This window comes from Myotis myotis, unplaced genomic scaffold (assembly GCF_014108235.1).
Source record: "Myotis myotis isolate mMyoMyo1 unplaced genomic scaffold, mMyoMyo1.p scaffold_m19_p_2, whole genome shotgun sequence".
In the NCBI taxonomy this organism is placed as follows: Eukaryota; Metazoa; Chordata; class Mammalia; order Chiroptera; family Vespertilionidae; genus Myotis; species Myotis myotis.
This window is the reverse complement of record NW_023416324.1, coordinates 170,305,848-170,332,509: the sequence shown is the minus strand read 5'-3', so window position 1 is coordinate 170,332,509 and position 26,662 is coordinate 170,305,848. Positions and strand designations below refer to the sequence as shown.

Below are 26,662 nucleotides of genomic sequence, written 5' to 3'. Positions count from 1 at the left end.
AACCTTCTCAGATGTGATTTTCCTCCCACATTCCACTGCACTTTCCCATGTAACACTTTCTCATGTGATTGTGGAATCTATATAGTCCCCTAATGACTGTAAAAGGTACTGATATTGTCTGATCCACTGTTTTATGTCACAGGGAAGCCAAATATAGTACTGGACAAAGAGTAGATACCTGGGGAATGTCTTGAATAGAATGAGAATTCCAGCATTTACTTTGCAGCCGGTCCTTCAAGGCTCTGCTCTGATCTTCCCATCTAATCAGTGAAATATCCCCCAGGTTCTCAGACTCTCTGTCAGCCTTGTAGGCCCAGACTCTTGGACTCCAGATATTACCCTTTGGGCGGTTGTGGTCTAGATCATAATTGCTACCCCTACCTGCCTTGTAGACCAGCATGACCAACAGTTGATAACATCTGATTGAAAGCATTTTTTTCCACCAGAGATCATTAGTAGTCCCTGATGGATTATCAGGGAATCCAGTTTGATGTCTAAAAGGGAATTAATTAAAAATAATTTGTTTGACCTGCACTTAACTACTTTAAAATTTGTTAAATTTGAAATAATTTTCTCAGGAATTCAACTTACTCTTTTTTAAATTTATTTTTATTGTGGAGGGTATTACAAATGTCTCCCATTTTTCCACCCTTTGCCCTACTCCACCCAGCTCCTGCTCCACCCCTGGCCTTAACTGCACTATTGTCTTTGTGCATGGGCTATGCATATATGCATATAAGTTCTTTTAATACTCATCACATTATAAAAATATCGCATGCGCCACAAAACCTCTGTTGAATTGTTTTAAATCAATGTTTAGTAATAGTGCCATTCAGCCCAGAATATTTTCATGTCATTAGTATGATTTTTTTCTGCTGATGTTTAAGCTACATTTTTCATTATTTACTGTTGTATTGCTTTATTTCTTCAGATCAACCAAAGGAGGTCAGTGATTTAAGTATGATTCATTGAAGGTGGAAAAAATAGTAATAAAGATAATACCATAAATACTACTTCAGATTAATATTACAATGTAAATTTTAGTGAACAGGCTTCCAACATATATAGAAAAAGAATCAGTATATGCTGGGATGAATGTGATCTTTCCGCACAAGCAGTTGAAAAAGAAGAGTTTAAGCACTAAGTCTAATGATGACTTTTTAAAAATTTGATGTTATGGATTGCCTGTTATCCTCAATATGTTTTCTGTAATGAAATGTTGTCAGATAATACCATGAAGTTCTCAGAATTTTAGCATCTTTTTCAAACATAGCTCAGTGAACTTTCTAGTAAACCAATTAAGTGTTTTGTTCTGAATAATCACAAAAAATAGTGCTATTTTAAATAACCTGCTTTGGTTACTAAAGTCAATGAACATCCATAATGTTAAACATGCCCGTCTAAGGTTATACATTTTTATAATAAAAATAGGTACAAGTTAACTCTTCAACAGAAGTTTGAAAATAAAGCCACACCTTTTGACAAATGTCAATAATATATTGACTTTATAATATGTCAATTATAGTGGATATGACTTAGCTGTCAAGGGTTTAACTATTCTTCAAACACTTGATATTTTTTATTTTCTAGGAGGGAGATAATGGACTATACTGTAAAGACATTCAAATCCTGCAACAGAATATAAAGAAATTTTTTACAGGGCCAAATGCAACTAGAGAGGATTAGAAATATATTCTCCTCTTTTCTCCAAGTTGAAACATTTAGCCCTCCTATTTTTAGGTGTGAAATGGTTGTCAATCCAATGTGACGGAGTGCTGAAAGCAGTCTTCATTCAGTGAGAAATTTCTCCATAATGTCAGATCTGTGTTCCATCTTGATTCATAGAACCAGGCAGAAGCAAGATTACATAGTGGTTAACACCATAAGGACTGAAACTAAACTGCTTGAGTTTGAAGTTAGTTAACCATTTTGTGACTAAGTTTCCTCATCTGTAAAATGGGAATAATAACTGTCCCTATCACATAGGTTGTTGTGAATATGAAAGGATTTAACATATAAAAAGCACCTAGAAAATGCCTGACACATATGAAGCACTAGATTTGCTATAGCTTACCTATAAATGCCTGCAGATCCTTGCAGACATCCCCAGTGACCTGTAATTACTTAGAAGAAATAAAGAATGAGATGGGAACCTGGATGTGGATCTGACCTCTGACAAGATTCCCACGATGGAGCCAGATACAGAGACAGATTGCAACCAGCAAAATGTCTCTCACTGACATAAATATTTCTCTGAAATGATGTTTTATTGTTATTTAAGAATTAATGTGAATATTTTAAAGCTAAACCTGATGTGCATCTGTGGTCCAGATGCCCCATGCATCCATTTAAGAATGCTGGAAATTTGCAGAACCCTGGGTCATGAGGTACCCAAGCCCTGCAGTGTGTGGAACTGTTGCAGGATTTAAGGATGTTCAACCCAAGAACAGACTTGGAGGCAACACTAACTGAAGTGTAATATTTTAAAGAGTGTCAAGTATAAGAGAGGAGAGTTGTTTCATGAATCCCCTGAAGACAGAACTGGAACTACTGGGTAGCCATTTGAGTGAGCAAGCATTCCAGCTCAACATGAGAAAGAACTTTCTGGCAGTCAGAGCTGTCTGGAAATGAAAGGGCCTGGCTTTTGACCTGCCTGTCACCAAGAGCTAGATGCAAAGGTTTTACAACCAGGGCTTTAGTGAAAAGAGTTGAAGTTTGTTTTTGGACCCCATTTCCTCCCAGTCTAACCAGACAAGCAGACTCCCTGAGAAGAAAGACTTTTCTAGTCAATCCCACCTATTCCTACCATCCCGAGAGCCATTGTCCTTAGACTCCCATGTGAGAGTAGAGTCAGGGCACTGGCCTCGACTTGAGTTCCACTCTGTCATTTTCTGCGGGCTCTTTGGCTGAGACAGTCAACTCCTCAATTTTATAGGAGGATGTAAAATCCCCATCCTGCTGGCCTTACAGGGCATAGTGGTGACTGTCCTGGTGATCTTGCTCATGGCGGTGATGGCGATAGTGGTGGTCTCATTGCTGTTGCTGCAGACATTATGAAGCTGCTGTCTTTCCCGTGTTGGTTTCTATCCCAAGACTGAAGTGTTCCTCTGTGTGTTCTTAACAGTCAATCCCTTCTCTCTTTCAGGCCGCTGTGCTCGCTGTGGGGAAAATGTCATTGGGGAAGGGACAGGATGCACTGCCATGGACCAGGTCTTCCATGTGGATTGTTTCACGTGCATCATCTGCAACAACAAGCTCCGAGGGCAGCCCTTCTACGCCATGGAGAAGAAAGCCTACTGTGAGCCCTGCTACATTGTAAGTTCAGAATTGATCCTCGGATACTTTGCAAAGATATCTTCTTTGACAAAGTGCCATTCACTTCAGATAGAATGTTGCCATCAGATCTTGACTTCGCCCAGACTTCACAATATGTGTGCATGTAAATTGGCATATCTTAATTTTTCCCATGTGTTCATGTGGAAAAGGTGTGTTGGGATGGGGCTGCCATTCATTTAGTGGTCTGCTGGGAAGATCATCACCGTGTGGATTTCAAGCTTGTATGTGCTAGCTATCATGATATCCCTTGTAGCATCGGAGAGTTTCCCAAGTGGCAACATTACACCCTCCTTATTAGGTGTCACCCTGAATTGTCAGTATTTGTTGAGAAGTGTTATAGGGCCTCTGGACTTGTCAATGCACTTTTAAATTCCTGGGTCCTTTGGATCACCTCTTTTCTACCCTGAAGATTTCTTACCTATCATCCCCAGAGGTTTTCAATGATGCCCACTGAGAAACGCTTTATTATAGCGCACCTTAAAGGAACATGAATAGTAATGCTGACTGAGCTAACAATTGTTGATGTTGTCTTTTTGAAGAACATGACAACTATACTTTAATCACATCGATGGGTGACTAACAAACACTCGTAGTCACATTATCTTAGTTTTGGGCCAGGCTATTCACATGTATACATTAAGCAATCATATGATACAGCAATTTAATGGGTGAACAGATTTTTTTTAACCTAAAGAAAATGTCTTTGTTATCCTTCTGCATGATTTGAATGTGTCTGCTGAACACTTGTTAGTGGAAAAAGTAGTGCTTTTTGCAAACCCCCAAAAAAGCCATGGTTTGGCCCTCAGTGCCCAAGAATGTCAACATAAAGGGAGCTTTTGGTGCAAGACAATGCGAGTTATAAATAGCTTTGCAGATCCCCACGTTTCAAGTTGATTGCAGAAGAACCTGGCTCGTTGGCACTTTCCCATAACCTGACAGCTCTAACTCATTACAGCCCTGGAGTCTGTAGCACAGATCTAAAGATTCTTCGAGTTAAAGATCTTACAAGATTTAATATTGTTTTGCATTTTTAGGTTCAATTTTATTTCCTTTTTCTTCCCAAAGACAACTTAAACACACATATAGCATCATTATAGTGCCACGCAATTTTGGAGCTGGAAAAAACAAACAAACTTTGAAGATCATTAGTCTAACTCCTCTCTTTAGAAGTGAGAACACAGAGAAGCAGAGAAGAATAAAGTGACTTCTTCTATCATTAGTGTCCAAGCCAGGGCTATATTCAGTTGTTGGCATCCCTAGTCCCGTGTTTTTTGTTTGTATGTTTGTTTATTTTTACAGGCGTCACACTATTTTAGTTTGTCCAGAACATAAACACCAACACAGTAAGGTCCTGTTGATCTGCAAGGAGCAATTGCATATCAGAGGAAGTGAGTGAACAAAAGCTTACCTCTGTAGTAAATGAGAATATTTCAAATATCACCCTTTGAATTCTGTGTTGACAAAAGAAAATTACAAATCCCCTGCCTTTGTCATTAGATTGTGCAGACTGTCATTCGCAATGACATTCACATAGGACCACCATTATGAAATATGCTAGTCATAGTGAGCTCTGACAGTGACGTCAGCAGAGCCTAGAGAAGCATCTATGCATGGCTGTTTGTCCTTATACTAAGTGAGCACAGGCTTCTGTGATTTTGTAGCTCTTGTTTCTTTTCTCCATCCCTTTTTGGACTGCCTTGTTGATTCTTGCTACTTTAATGAGCCTCATTCAGTTTTTCTTTGTCCCTTATGAGCTAGGAATCATATAAACGATATTGGGAAACAATATAACATGGTGTAAAGAATACGTGTCTCAATTTGGTGCTATCACTTAATGTCTTGTCTCCTTGGGAGAGTTACCTGATATTTCTAAGCCTCAGTTTCCTCATCTATATAATGGAGTGCTTTCTGGATTTTCCCCAAAGGTTTGTGGATATGAAATGAGGCAATCTTTGTAAAGCACACATGGCTTGCTCAAGGAATGGTAGTGAAATACATGCTATTCTGAGGTTAATTTTGACAGGATTTCTGGCCTATTTAGTCTGAATGTGAGGACCTTACATGTGCAGTGAGATTCAGCAGGCTTTAGGAAATTGTTTTAGCCTGTCAGACATAGCATTTTAAATGCTTTGCTTGCTCTCCTGAGTATGTAATAAAACCAAAAAAAAAAAAAAAAATGTCCAATCTGGCTAAATTATGGGTTTCTGCAATGTGCAGGCTCAGATTTCTCTTCCCATTCCAGGCGTAGGCACTTGGTGATTCTTCAGGCCACAGCTGTTTGCTTTGGTTGCCTGATGCTATACAATGCTTATAACAATGAACACTGCCTGGGAGGTACTCAGGCACATCCTTCGAAGACCTGGGTGAATTCAAATAATGGAAATTCTTACTATCCTTTTGACTTCTCTTCCTCCTCAGAAACTTTAATCGTGATTTTTCTTTAATGAGATTTATCCATGGTGACTGTAAAATGTAATTGAATTCTTATCAGAGTTCAGTTAAGATTTATTCAGAGACCCTTGTTCAATATTGATTTCAGAGGTCAGCCCAGGCCTCAAGCCCCTCATGGATGTTTTAGCATTTTAATTTCTTCTGAACTTTCATAAGTCCAATAAGTTGCCACATTAGAAATATGGGGACTGGGAAAGCTGCGTGCATGTATCCCTCTTGGAACCAAAGCCCTTAGAACAAACACCTGCAATGGCATTCAAATTGCCTCTCATTCCATTGGTGGAAACTAATGTCTGAAAGAAAGACATCCTGTACAAAGCAGAGAGAGCCAGGCCCTAGGCCTCAGTCAGTGTTTTGTTTTATTTGTTTTTTAAATAGATAGCATCAGAACATTGAAGATAGTAGTTTATTCATTTCTCTGTAAAGACCACCCATGTTTGATGCTCTTGAGTCTATGGGGGAGACCAGTGTAATGTAAACTTAATTTACTCTTGCCTGAATTCATCAACTTTAAGTCATATTTAAGTTAAACATTTATATAATTTTGAGGGAAACTTTGTTTTAATGATTATTCATCTTTTCCTATATTCTCTTAAATCCTTAATCCTTGCACATACATATATATAATGAAACAAGCTTGACTCTGTACAGCATTGTAATTCTCTTAATCATTCTGTACATGCTTCGTTTTGCATTTCCTATTGATTGACTTCATATAAATATGCACATCGCTTCCTATGACTAATAATAATTATTTTTAACTTTTTTATCTGTTTAGTTTTATATGTTTACACACTAAATTTTCAAGCCATTTGCCACTAGAATGATATTGGATATTTTCTAATCTCTTGGAATTATTAATAGCATGCCTATAAATAAAATTTTTATATTATTTTATTTTTAATAACTTTCTTAATTTATATTACTTAGTTTATGGCAATTTGGAGAACATTTGCTAGATTTCTTCAGAAATATTTTTCAGTTTACAGAACCATCATAGTAATGAGACTGCATTTTAAACTATAATCTATTCACTATTGAAAATTTGTGTTTATATTTATTTAGAATCAATTTATTGAGTGCAGTATTTTAATTTTAATTTGTAGAATTATTAGCAAAACCAATGAGATGCTTTTCTACTTTGGTGATAGATCTCTTAAAATCTTAGCTTTGATTATTCTTATGGATTAAATTTAAGAACACTAAGCTTCCTTCGGAAGCAAATTGATAAAGATAGAATATATTGGTTCTAGTCCTTGCTCTCCTGGTGTGTCATTTAATTTCTGAGTACCAGTATTTACATTTATTAAAGGGAAATACTAACTTTTTTCCTGTCTTCAAAGAGAAGAAATGAGCAGGTTTATTTTGTACATCATGAAATTGTTTACTAATATAAGGGTTTGATTTGATTAATAGCATTATTGTCATTGCTTTTTCCCTCTGCAAATTTGATACAATTTAGAAACTCTCTAACTTTGGGGTAATTTCATAGCTGCAGTTTCTGTGGAAGTACCAAAATAAATAGATGCCATAGAAGAAATATGAAGACATATGTGAGAAGGACAAAGATTTTCATGCTTTGCTTAAGAATATTTTTATGTTGTTATAAGTCTGAAGAGTAGCAACAGAGCCTCCTACTTGTGTGCCCTTCTGCCCTGAAGGAGACAGGTTTACCCATAAGTGTAGATTTACAAACAGTTTCTGTGTTCTTAGCATAGCCAAGGAGTCTGTGCCTACAAACAGCACATCAGAGATTCTCAGCAAGCCTGTTTATGAAATGGCAGCCAAGGTCTTCCCCTCACCCAGGGCTCTTCCTCAGAGTGGAGCGAACCCAGCTCCTGGCTCTCCAGCAGTGGAAGTTGTGTAGACATTTTTATTAGAGTCAAGATCCAAGTGATTAAAAGGCCTCCCGAAGTAGGAGGCCAACTCCACAGGAGACTAAACACTTAGAGTTTCCTGAATTTGGCACATTAGTGGCCAACACTTGAGTGGCCCTTTGCTTCCTTATGTCACTCAATGGCTACAATTAAAGTATTCGATCTTTTCCACCTACATTAAGAGGTAGGTGTTCTACCTCTTCTGGAAAGTTGTTCTTTTTTTATGCTTAGGTTTTATCTAATAAAATGTTTTAAAGGCAGTTATGGCTAGGACTTTATGTGGGTGCTGGCAAATGAACTGAAAGTTCGGACTAAAGTCTGAAAAATCCTCATGAACTTTCCTCCTTCTCTTTTCTTGATTGCCCACCTCTGCTCACTCATCTCCAAGGAGTCTCTGTCTCTCCTTTCACATCACACACACATGCACATGCACACATTCTATATAATAAAAGCCTAGTATGCTAAGTGTCCAGTCATCCAGTTAGCCATTCAACCAATCAAAGTGTAATATGCTAATGGTATGCTAAGGCTGCTCAACTGCTCGCTATGATGTGCACTGACCGCCGATGGGCAGATAGTCAACTGGTTGGCCAGTTGCGATGATGTGCACTGACCACCAAGGGGCAGACACTCAATGCAGGAGCTGCTCCCTGGTGGTCAGTGCACTCCCACAGGGGGAGCACCGCTCAGCCAGACGCCGGGGCTCAGGGCTGGTGAGCGTAGCTGTGGTGGCGGGGAGCCTCTCCCGCCTCCAAGGCAGCACTAAGGATGTCCGATTGACGGCTTAGCCCACTCCTCACAGGATGCCATCAGTCAGACACCCCCCAAGGGCTCCTGGGCTGTGAGAGGGTTCAGGCTGAGCTTAGGATCCCCCCACCCCCTCCAAGTGCAGGAATTTTGTGCACTGGGCCTCTAGTACCAGTATAAAGGCATTTTCTTTGGGTGTCTCACATCGTCACTCCACAAGTACTCTCCCAGAAACAGGGAGAGAATGCTTCAAGAAAGATGAAAAATTGTCAATTATTATTTTAAGATATTTAACCATGCTAACAATTACGAATAGTTTTATCTTCCATTTATATAGTTCCTTGCAGTTTACAAAGCTTCTGAGCATCTATTATTGTACATGATCACACCTATTAGAACCTTGTGAAACAGACAAAGGGGAGAGTATTAGTCTCATTTTGCAGTAATTTTGATAGTTTCAAAGTAAAAGACAAAATGAAGATTAGGAACTGATCTTCTAATTTTATTGCTGGGTTCATAAAATCCTGAAACTAATGTTCATCTTCCTAAAAATATGCACATACTGATAGCTCCCTGTGACTATAGTCTTCCATTTTCAACCTTTTAGGTGATGACCACATGGATTATATCTTACTGTATTACAGTATCTGAAGTGCTGAACTTATACTGATGAAAAGCAATCAGTCCCTGTCTTTCCTTGAGCATTTACCTGTACATGTGGCTTTCCCTGAAAGGCCTCAGGTTTTAAGGCAAAAATCTCTTATTTAATTTTCTTTTGTTAAAAATAATCATAACAACTAATATTTATGTAGTGCTTTAACTTTTACAAAGTACTTTTCTTTTATCTCGTGTCATCCTCTAAGGACCCAAGAAAATAGGTACAATTATAACCGCCTTCATTTCCAGTAGTAAGAGTTTTGGAAACGGCCAGCTTGCTCGGTTCCATGGAGCATAAGTGCCCGATCTGAGACTTGATGCTGGCCTTTGGTTCTCAAGTTCAGCTTTTCCCACATATCCAAACAGTGATTGGAAATATCATTTGTTATTACTAGGTTTCTCTTTCCTAATTAATTTTTCTCTATTACTATTTTCTATAATGTCAAGTTAAAAAAATATATAGGTAAAGCAAACTGAATTTTATAGATGTGGCTTTTGCCTTATTAGAGAAATACTGAGCTCAGAATATTCATTCATATGGTAGTAATTTATTCTTTTTTTTTAAATTAAATCTTTATTATTCAGATTATTACATTTGTTCCTCTTTCCCCCCCCCCATAACTCACCTCCTCCCAGTTCTCGCCCCACCCTCCGCCCTCACTCCCCACCCACTGTCCTCATCCATAGGTGCACGATTTTTGTCCAGTCTCTTCCCGCATCTCCCACACCCCTTTTCCCCCCAGGAATAGTCAGTCCATTCCCTTTCTATGTCCCTGATTCTATTATAATCACCAGTTCATTCTGTTCATCAGATTATTTATTCACTTGATTCTTAGATTCACTTGTTGATAGATGCATATTTGTTGTTCATAATTTGTATCTTTACCTTTTTCTTCCTCTTCCTCTCCTTAAAGGATACCTTTCAGCATTTCATATAATCCTGGTTTGGTGGTGATGAACTCCTTTAGCTTTTCCTTATCAGTGAAGCTCTTTATCTGGCCTTTACTTCTGAATGATAGCTTTGCTGGATAAAGTAATCTTGGTTATAGGTTCTTGGTATTCATCACTTTGAATATTTCTTGCCACTCCCTTCTGGCCTGCAAAGTTTCTGTTGAGAAATCAGCTGACAGTCGTATGGGTATTCCCTTGTAGGTAACTGAGTTTCTTTCTCTTGCTGTTTTTAAGATTCTCTCTATATCTTTTGCTCTTGGCATTTTAATTATGATGTGTCTTGGTGTGGTCCTCTTTGGATTCCTTTTGTTTGGGGTTCTCCGCGCTTCTTGGACCTGTAAGTCCATTTCTTTCACCAGGTGGGGGAAGTTTTCTGTCATTATTTCTTCAAATAGGTTTTCAATATCTTGCTCTCTCTCATCTTCTGGCACCCCTATAATTCTGATGTTGGTACGCTTGAAGCTGTCCCAGAGGCTCCTTACACTATCCTCGCATTTTTGGATTCTTTTTTCATTTTGCTTTTCCGGTTGGGTGTTTTTTGCTTCCTCGCATTTCAAATCATTGACTTGATTCTTGCGCTCCTCTGGTCTGCTGTCGGGAGTCTGTATAATATTCGTTATTTCAGTCCGTGTATGCTTAATTTCTAGCTGGTTCCACAATATAACATCGAGGGTCTCATTAGTTTTCTTGTAGATCTCATTAAGTTTATCGGCGGCTTCTAAACAGTTCTTGAGAGACCTTAAAAGTGTGGTTCTGAACTCTATATCTTCCATTGACAAGTTTGTCCTGTTTCTTTGTCTCCGCATTTTGTTATGCTTCCTTGGTGCACCCCCTAGTGGTCTTTGTTCGCAGTCTTATAGTTAAACCTTGATTGTTGTAGCTAATACCAGGGAGGGTTTGACCTCCAGGCCAAGTGGCTATGAGAATCAGCTGTGTCTGCAGTGAGAGAACTTCTGTCCTCTAGGGAGGTGCTAATCTAGCCTTTGCCTGAGGCTATCCGGCAAATGCCTGTGTGCAGGGCTTGGGCGGGGCGGGTCGCACAGGATCAACAGGGTGGGCCAGAGAGAGCTGTTATGGCGGCTCTCAGTCCTGTCCCCAGGGGCTCTGCCTCTCTGAGTCCCAGCACCCGCTGCAAACCTCGGAGAGAAAGTTGCACTCGCTCTGACCGAAGCCAGACAGTCCCGCTTCTCCTGTTTAAGTCTGGGTCCCTAAAGACTCGCCTGTATCTGGAGCTCAGAGTCTGCGACTCCCTCCCGATTGAAAATGCCAACCAGGCCCTCTGCCGCCAGCCCACTCCACACACTCCGCACCTCAGAATTTGACTTCAGCACCGCGCCTCCTCTGAGTGTCCGTATGCGTTTCTCTTTCCTCCTAGTTGTAGGACTTCCACTCAGCCAGCGTTCCTGTGGTTCTGGGTGATGTCCGTTCCGTTTTTTAGTTTCACTTTTGAAGTAGTTGTTCAAGGCAGCAAACTCTGGCGTTAACCTATGCCGCCATCTTGGTTCTCCGTAATTTATTCTTTATTCAGATATATAACCTTTATTTTTATTTCATTTCTCCTTACTGACATTCTTCTAGTCAGTTGACAATGCTATTTCAGAGATTAAAATTCTTCAGTGGCTCTGCATATCTTTTTGTTTATTATTGAATTTATTAGGGTGATATTGGTTAGTAAAATTATGGGCTTCGGGTTTATAGTTCTATAGTACATCATCTATATGTTATATAGTATGTTTACCACCCCAAGTCAAGTCTTCTTCCTTCACAATTTATCCCCCTTATGCCCTCTTTTACTCCCTGCCCCCAATGCCCCCTTCCTTATGGTAGTCAACATACTGTTGTCTGTGTCCATGAGTCTTCTTTTCTCTTTGATTAATCTCTTCACCCTTCTTATGCAGCCTCCAACCCCCTCCCCCCTGACAGCTGTCAGTCTGTTCTCTGTCTATAAGTTGTCTCCACTTTGTTAGTTTATTTTGTTCATTAGATTCCACATGTAAGTGAAGTCATATGGATTTGCAGTCTGACTGGCTTATTTCACTTAGCATAATACTCTACAGGTCCATCCATGCTGTCGCAAACGGTAAGATTCCTTTCATTTTACAGCTGAGTAGTATTCCAATGTGTAAATGTACTGCAGCTTTTTACCTACTCATCTACTGATGGGCACTTGGGCTGCTTTCAAATAGAAATTAAAAACACCAAAAAAACAAACAAACAAACACACACACACACACACACACACACACAAAATAAATAAATAAATAAATAAATAAATAAATAAATAAATAAATAAAAATAAACCTTTTAAGTATTATATGCCTAGGAGAAAAAAATTTGAAAATATATCCAAAGGTGCATAACTACCCCATCTCAATAGCATAACAGCTTATATTTTTTAACACACACTTCTTTTCTATTTCAATGTATGTGAGTATGGATATATGTTTATAGCTATAATGACACATCTCTATACATGTGTTTACATACACACAGTGGAATCATACCATCTGTACCAATTAGTAACTTGTTTTTGTTTCATAACAGTGTTGCCTTCTATAGAAATAGTTTCTTTTAAATATTTCATGGACATTCAAAAAGAATGCATATCACCTTTATGAAAAAAATGACTTCAATATCCCAGCAGACAAATAAATTAATTAAAATAAAGTGTTGGTGGGGGACAATCAAGAGCAAATACAATGGTACTAAGCAATGAACCAATAAAACTAATGGTTTTTATTTTTAATAGTTAAAAATAAGTAAGTAGGAAAAGCTGTAACATTAAATTCTGACCAAAAGAAAATATTTATTACCTACTAACTACAGTATTAATAGTAGATAAAGTACAACTCAAGAAAAAACTATCAAATAGGACAAAGAACATTATTTTTTTACTAGAGGCCTGTTGCATGAAAATATTCATGCAATAGGCCTTCCCTTCCCCTGCCTGATGGCACCAGTTTTCCTCCAATACCCGGGACCCAGGCCTTCGCTCTGGCTGGACACGCCTTCAGTCTTTGCTCCACCCCTTTGTGCCTACATTTGCAAATTAACCGCCATCTTTGTTGGTGGTTAATTTGCATATCTCACAGATTAGCCAATGGGAGGCATAGTGAAGGTACGGTCAATTACCATGTTTGTCTATTATTAGGTTAGATAGAGGTCACAGTTCCTGAAGAATAGTCCTGTGCTTCTCTTTATTAAATACCATTACATTGAAATATATAAATATGAGATGAAGATGGTAAAACCATATTCTTTATAAAACTTTAACACATTCCTTGCAGTCTTTGTGACAAACCAATTATAGAAGTTGAATAATAGGATTGATTTAATTTATATAACTAAAGAGATTGTATCTTTTCTCCTAATATCTATAGAAGATTTAAAAAATATGGCATATCACAGACTGAAAGGGAAAGGTAGACATTTCTTACTTTGGCTGGCAGAATCACACATCTATAGATGAGTAAACAAGTAAACACACTCCGGTGGTGAAGAGCTCTTAGAAGTAGTGATGATGGTAGCTCTGCATGATGGTGAGAAGCAAGTGAAGCCAAAGTGGAACTTCAAGCAAAGCTGGGGTCGTTAATTGCAACAAGAGTGAAAATATATTAACCTAAAACAATAGAAAAGGACAACAAAATCTACTTAAAGGAGGAAGGAATTAGTTAAATAAAGGCACATATTGATAAATGGAAAAAAATACTAGAATTATTAGGTACAGGAAATGTTCCTTTGGAAAAATAAATAAGATAAACATCCAATGAAAATAAGAAAAAGAGAAACAAAAATGAGATAAAATTAGGAATAAAAAAGAAGTTCTTAGCATAGGTAGCTCACACATTTTGAAATTATTACACCTAGAATTTTATATAAAAGAGGCTATTTTTTGTACAAATCTAAAATACAGGAGAAGAAAACTTGAATAACCTCAAAAGCATGAGTGAAATGTAGAGATACTACCTGAGATAGAACCAGGAAATTTTATTGACAGGATTTTTTAGATCTTTAGAGGACTGATTCCTGCGTTGTTTCAACTTTCAAAGCCTAGAAGTAAAAAAGATAAGCTTCCCAAAACATTTTATAAATCCCAATTAATACCTAATCTAGCTTGCCCCAAAAAATAACTATACTAACCTTTCACCAATGCAGAAATCCCAAGTGAAGTTAACAAATTGAATTTCACGTAATGAAACATCCCAAGTTATTCCATGATGGCAATGTTAGGACAATATTAGGAATTTGTAACATAATTCATTGTATTGATTTATCAAATTTTAAAAATACTAGTTAGTTTTTAGGGCATTTAATGAAATTTATAATGCATTCTTGTTTTAAAAAAATTACAATAACACACACAAAAAAACTCTAAAATAGAAGAAAAAATAAGTGTTCAATATGATTAAATAAAGTAATGGCCAGCCTTCTTCCTAAATCTTATTAGTTATGCACAGAATCACCACTATTATAGTAATACTAGAGAGCTGGTGCACAGATTCGTCCTCATTAAAAGGAAATTAATTAGAAGGTGGCCAGAGAGGCAGGACTGGGTGAGAGGGTCCAGACACACCCTGGAGCCAACCTTCCATGGTCCCTCCCCAGCATCTGCAAGTGAACAAGTCCCTCTGTCAGGTTGGGTCCCCCGGCCTGGCCTGAGGGGATTGGGCCAAAACCAGCTCTCTGACATCCCCCAAGGGGTTCCCGAAGTGCGAGAGGGCACTCTGCAAAGTTGCTGTCATACAGGATGTGAAACGCAAATGCAAGTGGGCAGTAATCCAAATTCTGGGCCAACAGTGCCCCAGCAACAACATAAGTCACTGCCGAAGGTGGAATCATGGGGCCTTGCAAGGAATCAGGATACCTCCTCTCTGGTTTCAGGGTGCGTCACCCAAGAACCACCGCTGCCGAGTCAGTGCAGCTCGGAAGCTCCTTTATTGAGTGTCTGCATCATAGCAACCAGTCAGACTGGCGGAGGGGCAGTTAGCATACTAGCCTTTTATATATATATATAGATTGTTCTGAACATTCTAGCCTTTCTTTTGGAAATTGGGAAGCAAAAGTCATATGGATATTTTTATATAATAGACTTTTTATATATACACTTGAATTTATTATGTAATATTTCTAGCACAGATTCAAATATAAGGCATAATATTATTAAATGTTATGTATCCATTATTTAAGAAATAAAATATTAACAATTCAGATGAAATCCTTTAGGTTCTATCCTTAATCACCAGCTCAGAATTTCTGTACAGAGGTAACCACTATGCTAATTTTACATTCTATCTATGCATTTATTTATATTTTTCTACTAATTTTAAAAATATATAGTGTTGTTTGCATATAATGTTTCTTAATTTTAAATAAATTGTATTGTATCATACCCCTTTTCTGAGAATTTTTCACTCAGTATTACAAGATTAGGATGTATAAATATTTATAGATGATATGATTATTCTTCTAGAAAATCTAAAGTGTTAGATTAACAAAAGTTTAGTAAGCTGACAAAATAAAAATTTAAATATAGGTTTAGAAAATACAACAGGAAAAGAACACATATGGAATTAACAAAAAATACAAAATACCTAGGTAAACCTTTAAAAGTGTAAGTGGTCTAAGAATACTATAAAATTTTACAGGGATGATTAACTCATGAGCAAAATGATTTAGTTATGAATATGCTTTGGAAAGCACCTCTCCCTTCCACATATTAGCACCCCATAATTACCCAACAGCAAGGTGTATGGGTGGGGGAAGAATAGCTATTGCACTGTCCTTTGCTAATGTTTTTTATTTAGCCCTTTCCCCCGAATAGCCCCCAGCACTTCGGTGATCTTAGTTACTGCTCACCACATCCTGCAGGCTCCAAGGTGGCCCTGGGTAAGGATAGTGACACACACACCTGTAAGTATCAGGCACAGCACAAGAATGAGACCAAGAAAAACATAATGGAAGAAAATGAAACATAATGAACTTTTCCTCCAGTTCCAATTCCAACTTACATTAATTTCTGTTGTCACAGAATTCGAATGTTTTTTAAGGTCTTAGAAGAACCTTAGAAATTCAAAAACGTCATTTATAGCTGAGAAAACTTACTAAAGCCCAAGAAAGCTGACTGATTAGCCTGAGGTTACATGGTTTATTAATGGCAGAGACAGGAATAGAAACCATAAACCTTGATGATGCCTTCAAAGAACTGCTTTCTTTGGGACTGACATGAAGAGGTTTAACCATATGTGGCTCCAGGCTCCAGAAAAACATCCCTAGCAAATGTTGGATTCCATCAATTTTGGTTGGAGAGTGTAGAAATAGGCCAGTGTTTGCTTCAGCCCCAACCAAGATGGGGAGTCTCAGATTTCCAGGTTAAATGCCTCTGAAACTTTATGCTAGAACCTTCCCACTGCCCTAGTTTGTTTATTTTTAAATCAAGCATGAACTCACCACTCGGTGTTTGCCGGAGTTTGGATGAATGTCAGCATCGGGCCACTGTAATAATGATTTAAGATTATTTAATCCTATTACTTATACACTTCATTAGGCTGAGTGAATTGTTGGCAGTGGTTCAGTAAACTTCCTACTTTAGAGATAAAAGGATAGAAAGAAAATAGGGAAGGAGTCTGTTCCTCATTTTCTTTCATATGTATCTTATATCTCTTAAAGAATAAAGGAATGATAATTTCCCAGCTACAGCATGGAATCTGTGTTAGTAGGGTCTTATGAATGCTCTGTACCCTCAGAAGAGAAAAACATACATACCTTTATATCGTTTCCAATTATAAGAACAAAGGCTGGGGCAGGAAAGAGGGAAGAGAGAGAGAGAGAGAGAGAGAGAGAGAGAGAGAGAGAGAGAGAGAGAGAGAGAGAATGAATATGCTTTAAAACTGATCTTTAAAATAAACCTGAAAATAAATTCAAGTCCTAGGTAATATATTCAGCATAAGCAGCCTGGTATGAGGCAGGGAATGATTTTTAAAGAAGAAATATGGAACTTAAAATTAGATCTGGTTGTCGCCAACTTGACCAGCTACTATTCTTCATTCACCTCATTTTTTTTTTTAACTTAAATTTCCCCACAAACAGAATGAGAATAGTATGTCTTACTTCTGTGGCTAAATGAGGGTTCCAAGAGGCTGATAGGGATGGGCAAAAATCAAAGTGTGTGAGCTTTGAGCAGTAAGTAGCTGCACAGTGCCGGGCCCCATGGATGTACATACAAAATCTGCAGAGGAGAATTTTGTCTAACTTGAATCACCATAGGACAGTTAATAGTCAGCATTTCCATCTCTGGAATGTTACCTGCACGCTGTTGGTTTGAGAGCTTGGAGTCTGAGGGGCAGCAGCAAATCATGAGACTCTGAAAGTTTGGGTTTTCCCAAAACATGGAGGAGGTCACCTACTTTGGAATCATCCCAAAGTCCTCATCCGAGAAGTGGAGTTCTGCACCACTCCTAGAACCTCTGCACACGGAGCCAGGAAATTTGCATCTTTCACAAGACTTTTGGGAAAGTTTCTTGTGCACACCAAGGTCTGAGATCATGTATCTGTCCTTCCAGCCAAGCTTCCGAAAGAAGTCCCAAAATATGCTCCTATGCATGCTTTTTGCAGCATTTGCCAGACTGTACTCTCTTCTCCTGGACATTGATACCTTCCAGCATCTCTGTCTGTGCCCCAGGCTGCTGTCTGCCTTGTACTTCTTCCCAATGCCATCTTTTGATCATCTGTATCAACCAATCTTAAAAAGTTTTCCTGGAACTTCAGCAAATAGATGTGGCCTTTCCTAAACATGCGAGGTTTTGGTTTCTCCTTCTCATTGGATTTAGCCCTCTATAGTCTTTGAGTCTTTGACATTCTCTTTTACTGATGTGAAACCCTTAGAGGGTGTTGTATTGGGTTGGGAGTGTGTGTCACATCTTTCTTTTTTCAATAGATAAACCTATGGGAGTGGGGCAAGGGAGGTTGTAGGAAAACCCTGTTTCACTCTAGGTCCCAGTATCTCCTAAGATTGTTGTTGACTCTTGGCCCTTAGATGTACCTTGGATCTGGGACTCTTGTGTATAAGAAGCAAACAGAATTTGGCTCTGGGAGCCTAAGAGCAGTTATTGCTGAAAAATAAACATAAAAGTTTGAAGGCCAAGATGTGAAAGTGAAGCCAGCGGCAGCACTCAAGGTCAAACACACAGACCTGACTTGCAGATGAAATTTGCCAGGGAGTTTGAGTGGAGGTTCTCTGATGTTCTGATGACTTTGAATGGGACAGGAGGCTTAGAAAACCAAGGGCTTTGGAAAATGAGGAATTAGACCAGGATAGCAGCAGAATGTTGAGCTCCTGCACTCTAAATCAACCTCTACCTTTCTCTTAAGTAAAGTCAAGTTAACAGATGGCCTGTCATCAGTAAAACTTTTTCTTAATCAGCAACCCTTTTTATTTTTTATGTTTTAGAGCCCTCAGGTCCCAATTTGGTTACCACTGTTTTGAGAATCCTTAGGTATATCCTTCTAACTGAAGATAAGCATGCCCTCCTCTACATCCTCAGAGCTTTTATCTATACCATTGTTTTATCCTTCACCTTATTTTAACCCATTACTCTCTCCATGTTACAATGGCAGATGGTCTCACCGTCCTGTAAATAGACTGTGAGCTCCTAGGAGTAAGCTCACTGTTTCTGTTTTTCTTTACTGCATTCACCCTTCAGACCTTGCTATATATCTTTTTTTAAAGTTCTCAGAGTAGTATCTCTTACCGAGGGGGGGGGGGGGTGTGGTACGTAGTAATTTTTTTTTGATGAGTGTATAATCAGCTCAGACTGCTATAACAAAATACCATAGACTGAGTAGCTGAAACAATAAAAAAAAATGTTCTCCTTGTTCTGAAGGCTGACAGTCAAAAATGTAGATGGGAGGATGGTGGGTTTCTGGTGAGAGCTCTCTTTCTGATTTACAGAAGGTCACATTCTCAGTGTCTTCACATGATATGGGGAGAGAGGTAGCAGGCTCTTTGGTATCTCTCTTATAAGGGCATAAATCCCCATTGTGAGGACCCCACCCCCATAAGCTCATGTACACCTAATTGCCTCCCAAAGGCCCAATCTGCAAATGCTATTACATTGGGAGTTAGGATTTTAATATATGAATTGGGGACAGGCACAATTTAGTCCATAACAATGAATTATACCCTTTGGCCATAGGTCTGTGTATGCATTATTGGCATTGATTAATAAAGTAGTGATTAGAATATCCTATGTTTCTAGGTATAGAAGCTATCTATTGAGGTATTTAACAGGTGTTCATTGATCATCCTATGGCTTTAAAGAATTTTGTTAGACACTCTGTAGGACCTTATTCACATTTAACACATTGTATGTCCCTGCTTCAATTTTCTTTAAGGACACACTTTTACCCACTAGATCTTACCGCAATTTTAAGACCAGAAGAAAGAGAAGGGCTTTGTTCTTGAGAGGGTTTTTGTGCATTCCTATTAGATCAATTGGAAATTGGTATAAGTGGCAGAAATCCAGACTGGCCTGAGTCTGGCTGGGCAATGTCCGCAGGTCATTCCAGCAAAGCTGGAGTAACGATGTGCTCTCCTGTAAAGTGCTTGCTATCAAAGCCTCTGTCGGTATTAACTCCTCATGCACGGATCAATAAGCCTCGCCAACTTGCCAATGTCATTAAGAGGTGGTAGGTTAAGCATTACTATTCATTAAGTTCAAAGTGAAATAAAAGAAAGAAGGTTGTTTTTGTGAAATGCACTCTCAGATTTTGCTCCAGGGTGTTTCTGAGGAAGCTGGGTGATTACTGTCTCCATTACCTTGGGGAAAATGAGCATTTAAACATTTATCTCTTAGATATTCTTCACTGAAGAGTAAACTATTTGCTGATTGTAAGAGCCATTAAATGAGCACCTTCTGTGTACAAAGGACTAAGTTCAGTGCTAATCAAGACACAGGAGAGCATGAGACTCAAGCTATGCTCTCATAGAGCCCTTAGATGAATGAAAAGCTCCAGACATGGCACACAACTGTAATTCAAGCCAAAATCTATCAGGGAGAGAGACCTGGGCAGAGGTGAGAGCTCAGAGGAAAGGTTGGCAATGGGGGCGGGGGTGTCCAGCATCCAGAAAGTCCTCCCAGGTCATGATGCAGCAATTTAGTCAGACCCTGAAAGTGGAATAGATTTGTTAGGGTGAAAAGAAAGAACAGTCCCAATTTCAAAACATTTCTTTTTCATGCTGAATTCTTTTACAACTTCTGGGATTAAAGAAAAAGAAATCAGCTTGTTGGTAACTAAGTATTTATCAGGCATTTAAAAATATATATTTTTTATTTCAGAGAGGAAGGGACAGATAGAAACATCAATGATGAAAGAGTCATTGATCGGCTGCCTCCTGCACCCCCCCTACTGGGGACTGAGCCAGCAACCCAGGCATGTGCCCTTGATGGAATCAAACCTGAGACCCTGCAGTCTGCAGGCTGATGCTCTATCCACTGAGCCAAACCAACTAGGGTAGGCATTCTTAAATGTGTGTATTATTCTGCAGAAAATTTGGAAGCAGAGGAGGTTAAAAATATCATCAGATTGATAGGTTTTTCTGCATATATGTCAGATTATCTTGGACTCATCACCTTCCTCTGGCATCTTAATGGGATTCATTACGAAGGTCACATTACTTTGTCTGGGGACCATAAGAAATAACAGCCAAAGAAAAAGCCATAGTGGTCGCTGTCCTTCCTTTTCTGAAAAAAAACAAAAAACAAAACAAAAAAAAACCTGTGAAAGAAGCTGTACTTTAGATCTAGGCAGATTAAATCCATTTTGATAGAGAATTGAGTGAAGTCAGTACTGATGCCATTGAAGCTAGAAAGGACTTTGATGCTCTAACCCAGGCCCCTCTTTGGCAGATTAGTAAACTGAAGCCCAGTAAGATGTAATTTTTCCATGTATAAGAGAGTCATGTGAATTTTCTACTTTCACATGGAAGAGAATGATTAATTAGGCTTTTTCAGAAAAGAATAACTTAACTTCCAATTCCCTGAGTTACCGTTGGATGTATTAGGCAATTCCACTTAATAATCTACCTGTTTCCCTACTATGTTAATTATATATCTTTTAGCATTTACCACCTGTACCAATTGCTTAGCATAATAATACCTTATACTTAAATGCATGTGCCCAAAGCACTTTTTTATAGTTGTTTTTCATTTGATGTTCACAACAATCCCACAAGGCAGGTGTCATTCTGGATTAAACATGAGAAAAATGAGGCTCAAGAAGATAGCCCCCACAGAGCTAAGAAACTAAAACAAGGATCTGACATCCATTCTCTGACTATGGTCTGGTTTTCTTATCTCTGCTTCTCAGTTGCCTACCAACTAGTAAATGGTCTTCAGTCATTTATCCATCCAGTGAGTTTTTCCTGAGCACCTCTATATTTCAAATATTGTAGTGGGTACAAAGTTGGAAAAGGCACAGTCCCCAATCCTTAAAGAAACTCACCACAAACAGACCAATGTGTAGAATGTTAAGTGCATACTGGGTAGGATTCTGTCTTGAGGGTTAGGCTGGGGAAGACTTACACAAGATTGAGGGACACATTTTGTAGGTATTTATTGAAGCATGTCACAGTCCTATCTCCTCAAGTAGACATTAAGTGTCTTCCCATGTCCTGTGTCTCCCTGCCTCCCATGAAGCTCCTTGCACAGGCCACACAATTCCAGGGCATTCAGTCAATATTTGTTGATAATGATGCTGATTTTTCCCTCTGACCTCTAGAACATTGGAGAGGAGTTCTGCTGTCCCTTGGGTATAATAGACTTTAATCCACAAATTTCAGTTGGCCTTTTAACAAAAATCATTTTTAAGGAAAATAAACAATGTTATGGGATAGCTTCTCAATACTCACATTCTCAATACAGTAATGATACTCTATTTTCACCAATTAATGCCCTACTTTTGCAGTCTCAGGGGTTGTACTTGTATGGACTATACTCTTAAATCACAGAATTGTGACTTTCATTAAGGACTGTTAACACATCAAAACAGCCTTTAATCAGTAAAAATGTTTCTAATTATTTCCAAGTAGCTAATCATTACTCTTCCATTGATGCTGTAAGTGATATCAAGCACTCCAACTGTTTTCCACTGGAGAGGATAGATTTCAGTGCAATTCAGTGGCAAAGAACACCCATATGTTCAAAATTATGGGGACATTTTCCTCAGAGCAAAGTTGTGATTAATTTTGTGAATTGCACAAGCTTGGAGTTCTGCTGCACAATGCCTGGATTCTGTATTGCTTTATTTGGGCCATTTATTGCAAATAGAATAAATCACAGCACATTGACAGGCATTTTTAGTTTTTGAAATCTTATTGGCAAGCTGTGTGAACAAATATTAATTTTCAAAGATACTAGAAATAAAGTGAAAATGAAATCTTTCATATGTCTAAAAAAGCTTCCTTTAATCATTAAATTCAAAAAAATGTAATTAGTTCGATCTGCTATAGGTAGGACCTCATTACAAAGATTCTAGCTGAGCAGTTCCTCGCACAAGTGACCTTTGGATTCAGTCTCCTAGTGTTTCCTAAAAATGGTAGTATACAGAGTGAATTGCAAGGTGAGTGAGTAAATCAGACTTGAATTGCTAAACACCAAGACACACACCCATGTGTGCATTCAAACACAAACACAGGCTCACACCAGAGCCAGAGCCAGGAACCCTACCACAAAGCGAAGCTTCATTTATCCCGAGGGGAAATAACAATTTATCCCTACCACAAAACTATGTTCTTGAAAAATAATATGGAAATTTATAAGCAGTCACTATAGAACTAATTTAACCAAATAACAATTTAAATGGAACAAGAAAAGGAAACTATAATTTAAAATATTTTTGAGTGTGGCACTGGTGTGTGTGTGTGTGTGTGGGTGTGGGTGTATGTGTGTGTGTGTGTGTGTGTAGGGATATATTGAATTTGAGGGTAATTTATGGAAAGTGCTGCCAGCATGGTATTTCAAATGCTCCACAATTTAAATTTAAGCTGTTCAATGGGATCATTATGATTATTATACATGTTTCCAGAGTTTGAATTCAAATAACAACTTAAAAAAAAAAGATACCCTTTAGAAACTGAGGAATGTTATTGCACTTATAGAAATTCATGCAGTTTGAAGTAGTTTGTCACTTCCCCTTCTGAAAAAAATACCTGATGATAATGTGCTCAACAAATAGGGATGTTAGAGAAAGTGTATATTACAGGCACATTCCCTTGATAAGTAAAACTGGGTTTAAAGCAGAGTTTATGGGCAATGAATTATTTCATTTAGTACAACCAACAGCATTAAAGCAGGAAGGAATCAAATGTGGGCAGGAGCACAGAGATCTGATGGTGGCAGGGGCTCACCAAGTAGTACATGAAAGGCCCCTTCACACTTATCATGTGTGCCCTTTGGTTCTCTGTCTATGGGTGGGTCTTGGCATATGGAGGTCTCCTTTCATTTTGTGCCTGGCTAGCCAAGTAAAGAAAAAAACAGAGGGGTGCTTGCTCACTTTTCAAAAGGAGTGTTTTTGCAATGGAATGTTACAAAATTGTTTTGCAATAGATTCAGCATTGTATTCTTTAAGTAAGGTAATTCCAATGATGGGAAATTCACTAGCTCTCAAGGCAGCTCTTTTCTTTGTTGAATTCTCTAAAGGTTAAAAAGTTACTTCTTATTTTGGACAGAAGTCTGTTTCCTTGCAATATCTACTCATCCCCATCCACTGAGAAGGTAGCTAATGTGTCTTCCACTTCAAAGCCTTTTAGTTACTTAGAAAAAGTTCTCGTCTGTCTGAATCTTCCCTCATCCTGGCTAAATTCTAATTCCTCCACCCACTTATTGTCTGTGCTGATATCAGGCCTCTTGCCACCTTGACCACTTTCTTCTGGATCTATCCACTATGTTGATATCATTCTTCTAGTGCAGCGCTTAGAATTTCAATTTCCTTAAGTAAATAAAAAAATGACCTAAAAGGAAATGTAGAACCTCATTTAAAAGATGAACAAGGCCCTGGCCAGATAGCTAGGTGGGTTGGAGCATTGTCTCAATACACCAAAGTTGTGAGTTTGATCTCTGATCAGGGCAAATACCAGAGACAACCAATGAATGCATAAATAAGTGGAACAAAAATTTTTGCTTCTCCCTCTGTCTCTCTCCCTTTCTCTTTCTCTCTAAAATCAATAAAAATTTTAAAAAGACAAACAGAAAAACAATATCTGAGTTCTGTTGAATGTTTTAAAGTTGAAGGAAACATTTATAACCCATTTCCCAATTCTAGTAAGGTTGCATATTAGAGCTTATTCTCTTCTATCTATGTTAAGCAGCAATGAAATGAGGCTTATGACATTTATCATTTTCTAGCTTACATTAAGCTATATGTTTCATAGCTATCCAGGGATAACTTACTCATTTCTTTGCACCTTTAGCCCTCAGCACTGTTTTGCTATAGGTGATATCCATTAATTGTTGAATTAAGGAACAATAATAATGATAACTATTGAACACTTTCCAACTTGTAAAACATTTCCAACCAAAATTTGAGTTTGGTGTGCAGGGTTTTTTTTGTTTTTGTTGTTGTTGTTTTTTGGTTTTTTGGTTTTGTTTTGTTTTTCTTTGTTGATTAAGGTATTACATACATATGTGTCCTTATCCCCCCACTGCCCCCCACCCCCCACTCATACCCTCATCCCCCTGGTGTCTGTGCCCATTGATTAGGCTTATATGCATGCATACAGTCAAGTCCTTTGTTTTGGTGTTTAATATGAGGAAAGCAAGATTTAAGTGCTTAAGGAGTTGCCTGAGAACACAGAGCTGGTCAGAGGATTTGAATGCAAGGCGTGGCTCTAACCTGTCATTTAGACCAGAGCCTCAGTGGCTCAGTTTTTTGTCACCTCCTTGGTTTCTGCCTGAATAGGATATATTTGTAAATGGTTTGAGGCAAGAAAGTGCTTGGATGTTTATACCCTTGTCAGAGGTGTTATTCGAATTCAAGGGCTTTTGGTAAATTTGAAAGCAATCCTTTGGGTTTCCAAGAGCTGTTCAGCATTTCGTTGGAGCACTGCAGTCTCTCTATCCAAAATAAATCTGTGTGAGAATGGGTAATCAGTGAGGGCCAGGACTGAGGCCACAAATGGAACCCCTTTAAGGGTTCCCAGCAAGAGGCTCATTTTGTATCCAAATCCACAAGCACAAATGGTAGAAATGAGGCTTCAGTGAAGACGTTGAAGTTCCCAAATGAATCAGCTATGGAGTCAGGAAAAGAGCTCAGACTTGGGCCTTCTAGACTCCAGTGAATTTCTCTAGCCAGTTGGATACAGTCCTACAAAAGCCCAAGTTTCTGTTCATTCTGGACTTGCAATAGAAGTCCAAGGCTTCTATTTGTTTCTCCCTTCTAGTGAAAACACTTCATCCTCAATGCCTCTCTGACCCAACCCACCTCAGTATTGCCCCCCTCCCCACCACCACTTTCTCATCACACCATTCTTTTGCTGTATCCATGTCCTTACCAAATGGCAGCCCACTCTCCCTTCCAGAATGCTCCTAAAAATTTGCAGTTTATTTAAGTGTCTCAATCATAACATCCCTTTCCAGTAATCCCAGTACTGGGCATCCGATTCCAGTAATGGAGGAGACACTTTCGGCTGTTAGGCAATGGGTTACATTTGCAAAGCAATTGAGCAATCCTCTTTTCAAGTTGTATTTAAAGAAAGAGTCTGGATGCTGGAAGGCCCTTCTGGACCCACAATGAAAACACTGAATAACTTTTGATGAAAGGGCAGTTACACTGGTCCTGTGTGTACTCATTTATTGGGCAGAAACCACTGGGAGAGGTAAACTAGGTTTTAGTTTCTTCATTTATGTGAATTGGCTATAACAACATTTATAAGGGTTTTATGAATTCAAATAAAACTTTTTGGGACAGAGGCTACTGCCATTTATGGGACATATTCAGTCTTCAGCAATGTGTACTGCATTAAAAGGAAGGCGGGCATGCCCTGGCCATGTTGGTTGAGTATCATCCCATACACCAAAAGGTCACAGGTTCGATTCCCGGTCAAGACTCATGCACAGGTTGTGGGCTAGATCTCTCGTAGGGAGTGTACAGGAGGCAGCAGGTGGATGGCTCTCTCTCATTAATGTTTCAATCTCTTCTCCCTTCCTCTCTCTCTAAAATCAATAAAAACATATTTTTTTTAAAAAAATGAGAAGGTGGACACTTGAGAGATATCTGAAGAGATTGGGCATGTCATGTGAAACAAGAACATCCTGTCAGTGGAAGGAAATGGGCAGAGATTAGATTGACCACTCAACAGAGATGTGATGGACAAAACTCTGTAAAGGATGGGGGAGTGGATAAAAGGACCTGTATTAATATTTTCAACATGAAAGCGGAGCACAGAAGGAGAAAAAAAAAAAGGACCTAAAGTTTGTACATGAATCCTTTGGTGCCACATGCTATATGCTCTCTCCTTGAGGAGAGCATAGGTATTCACGTGCCCTAGGTGGAAATAATGGTAATACTAGTCAATGCCTTTTGCAATTAAAGGGTGCTTAGCTTCACCTACAATACAAATTTACATCCGGAAATATCAAGATGCAAAGATC

At 38.6% G+C, this 26,662-nt stretch overlaps 1 protein-coding gene across 9 annotated transcripts in view; it reads left to right on the top strand.

Annotated features, from left to right (window-relative positions):
- LOC118675946 (LIM domain containing preferred translocation partner in lipoma) overlaps window positions 1–26,662 on the top strand; it is a 665,496-nt gene that overhangs the window by 551,919 nt on the left and 86,915 nt on the right. For all 9 annotated transcript variants that reach the window (XM_036348973.1, XM_036348974.1, XM_036348968.1 and 6 more), the window contains one exon: window positions 3,146–3,315. In XM_036348973.1, the coding sequence (XP_036204866.1) occupies window positions 3,146–3,315 (170 nt within the window). The remainder of the gene's footprint in view (window positions 1–3,145; window positions 3,316–26,662) is intronic.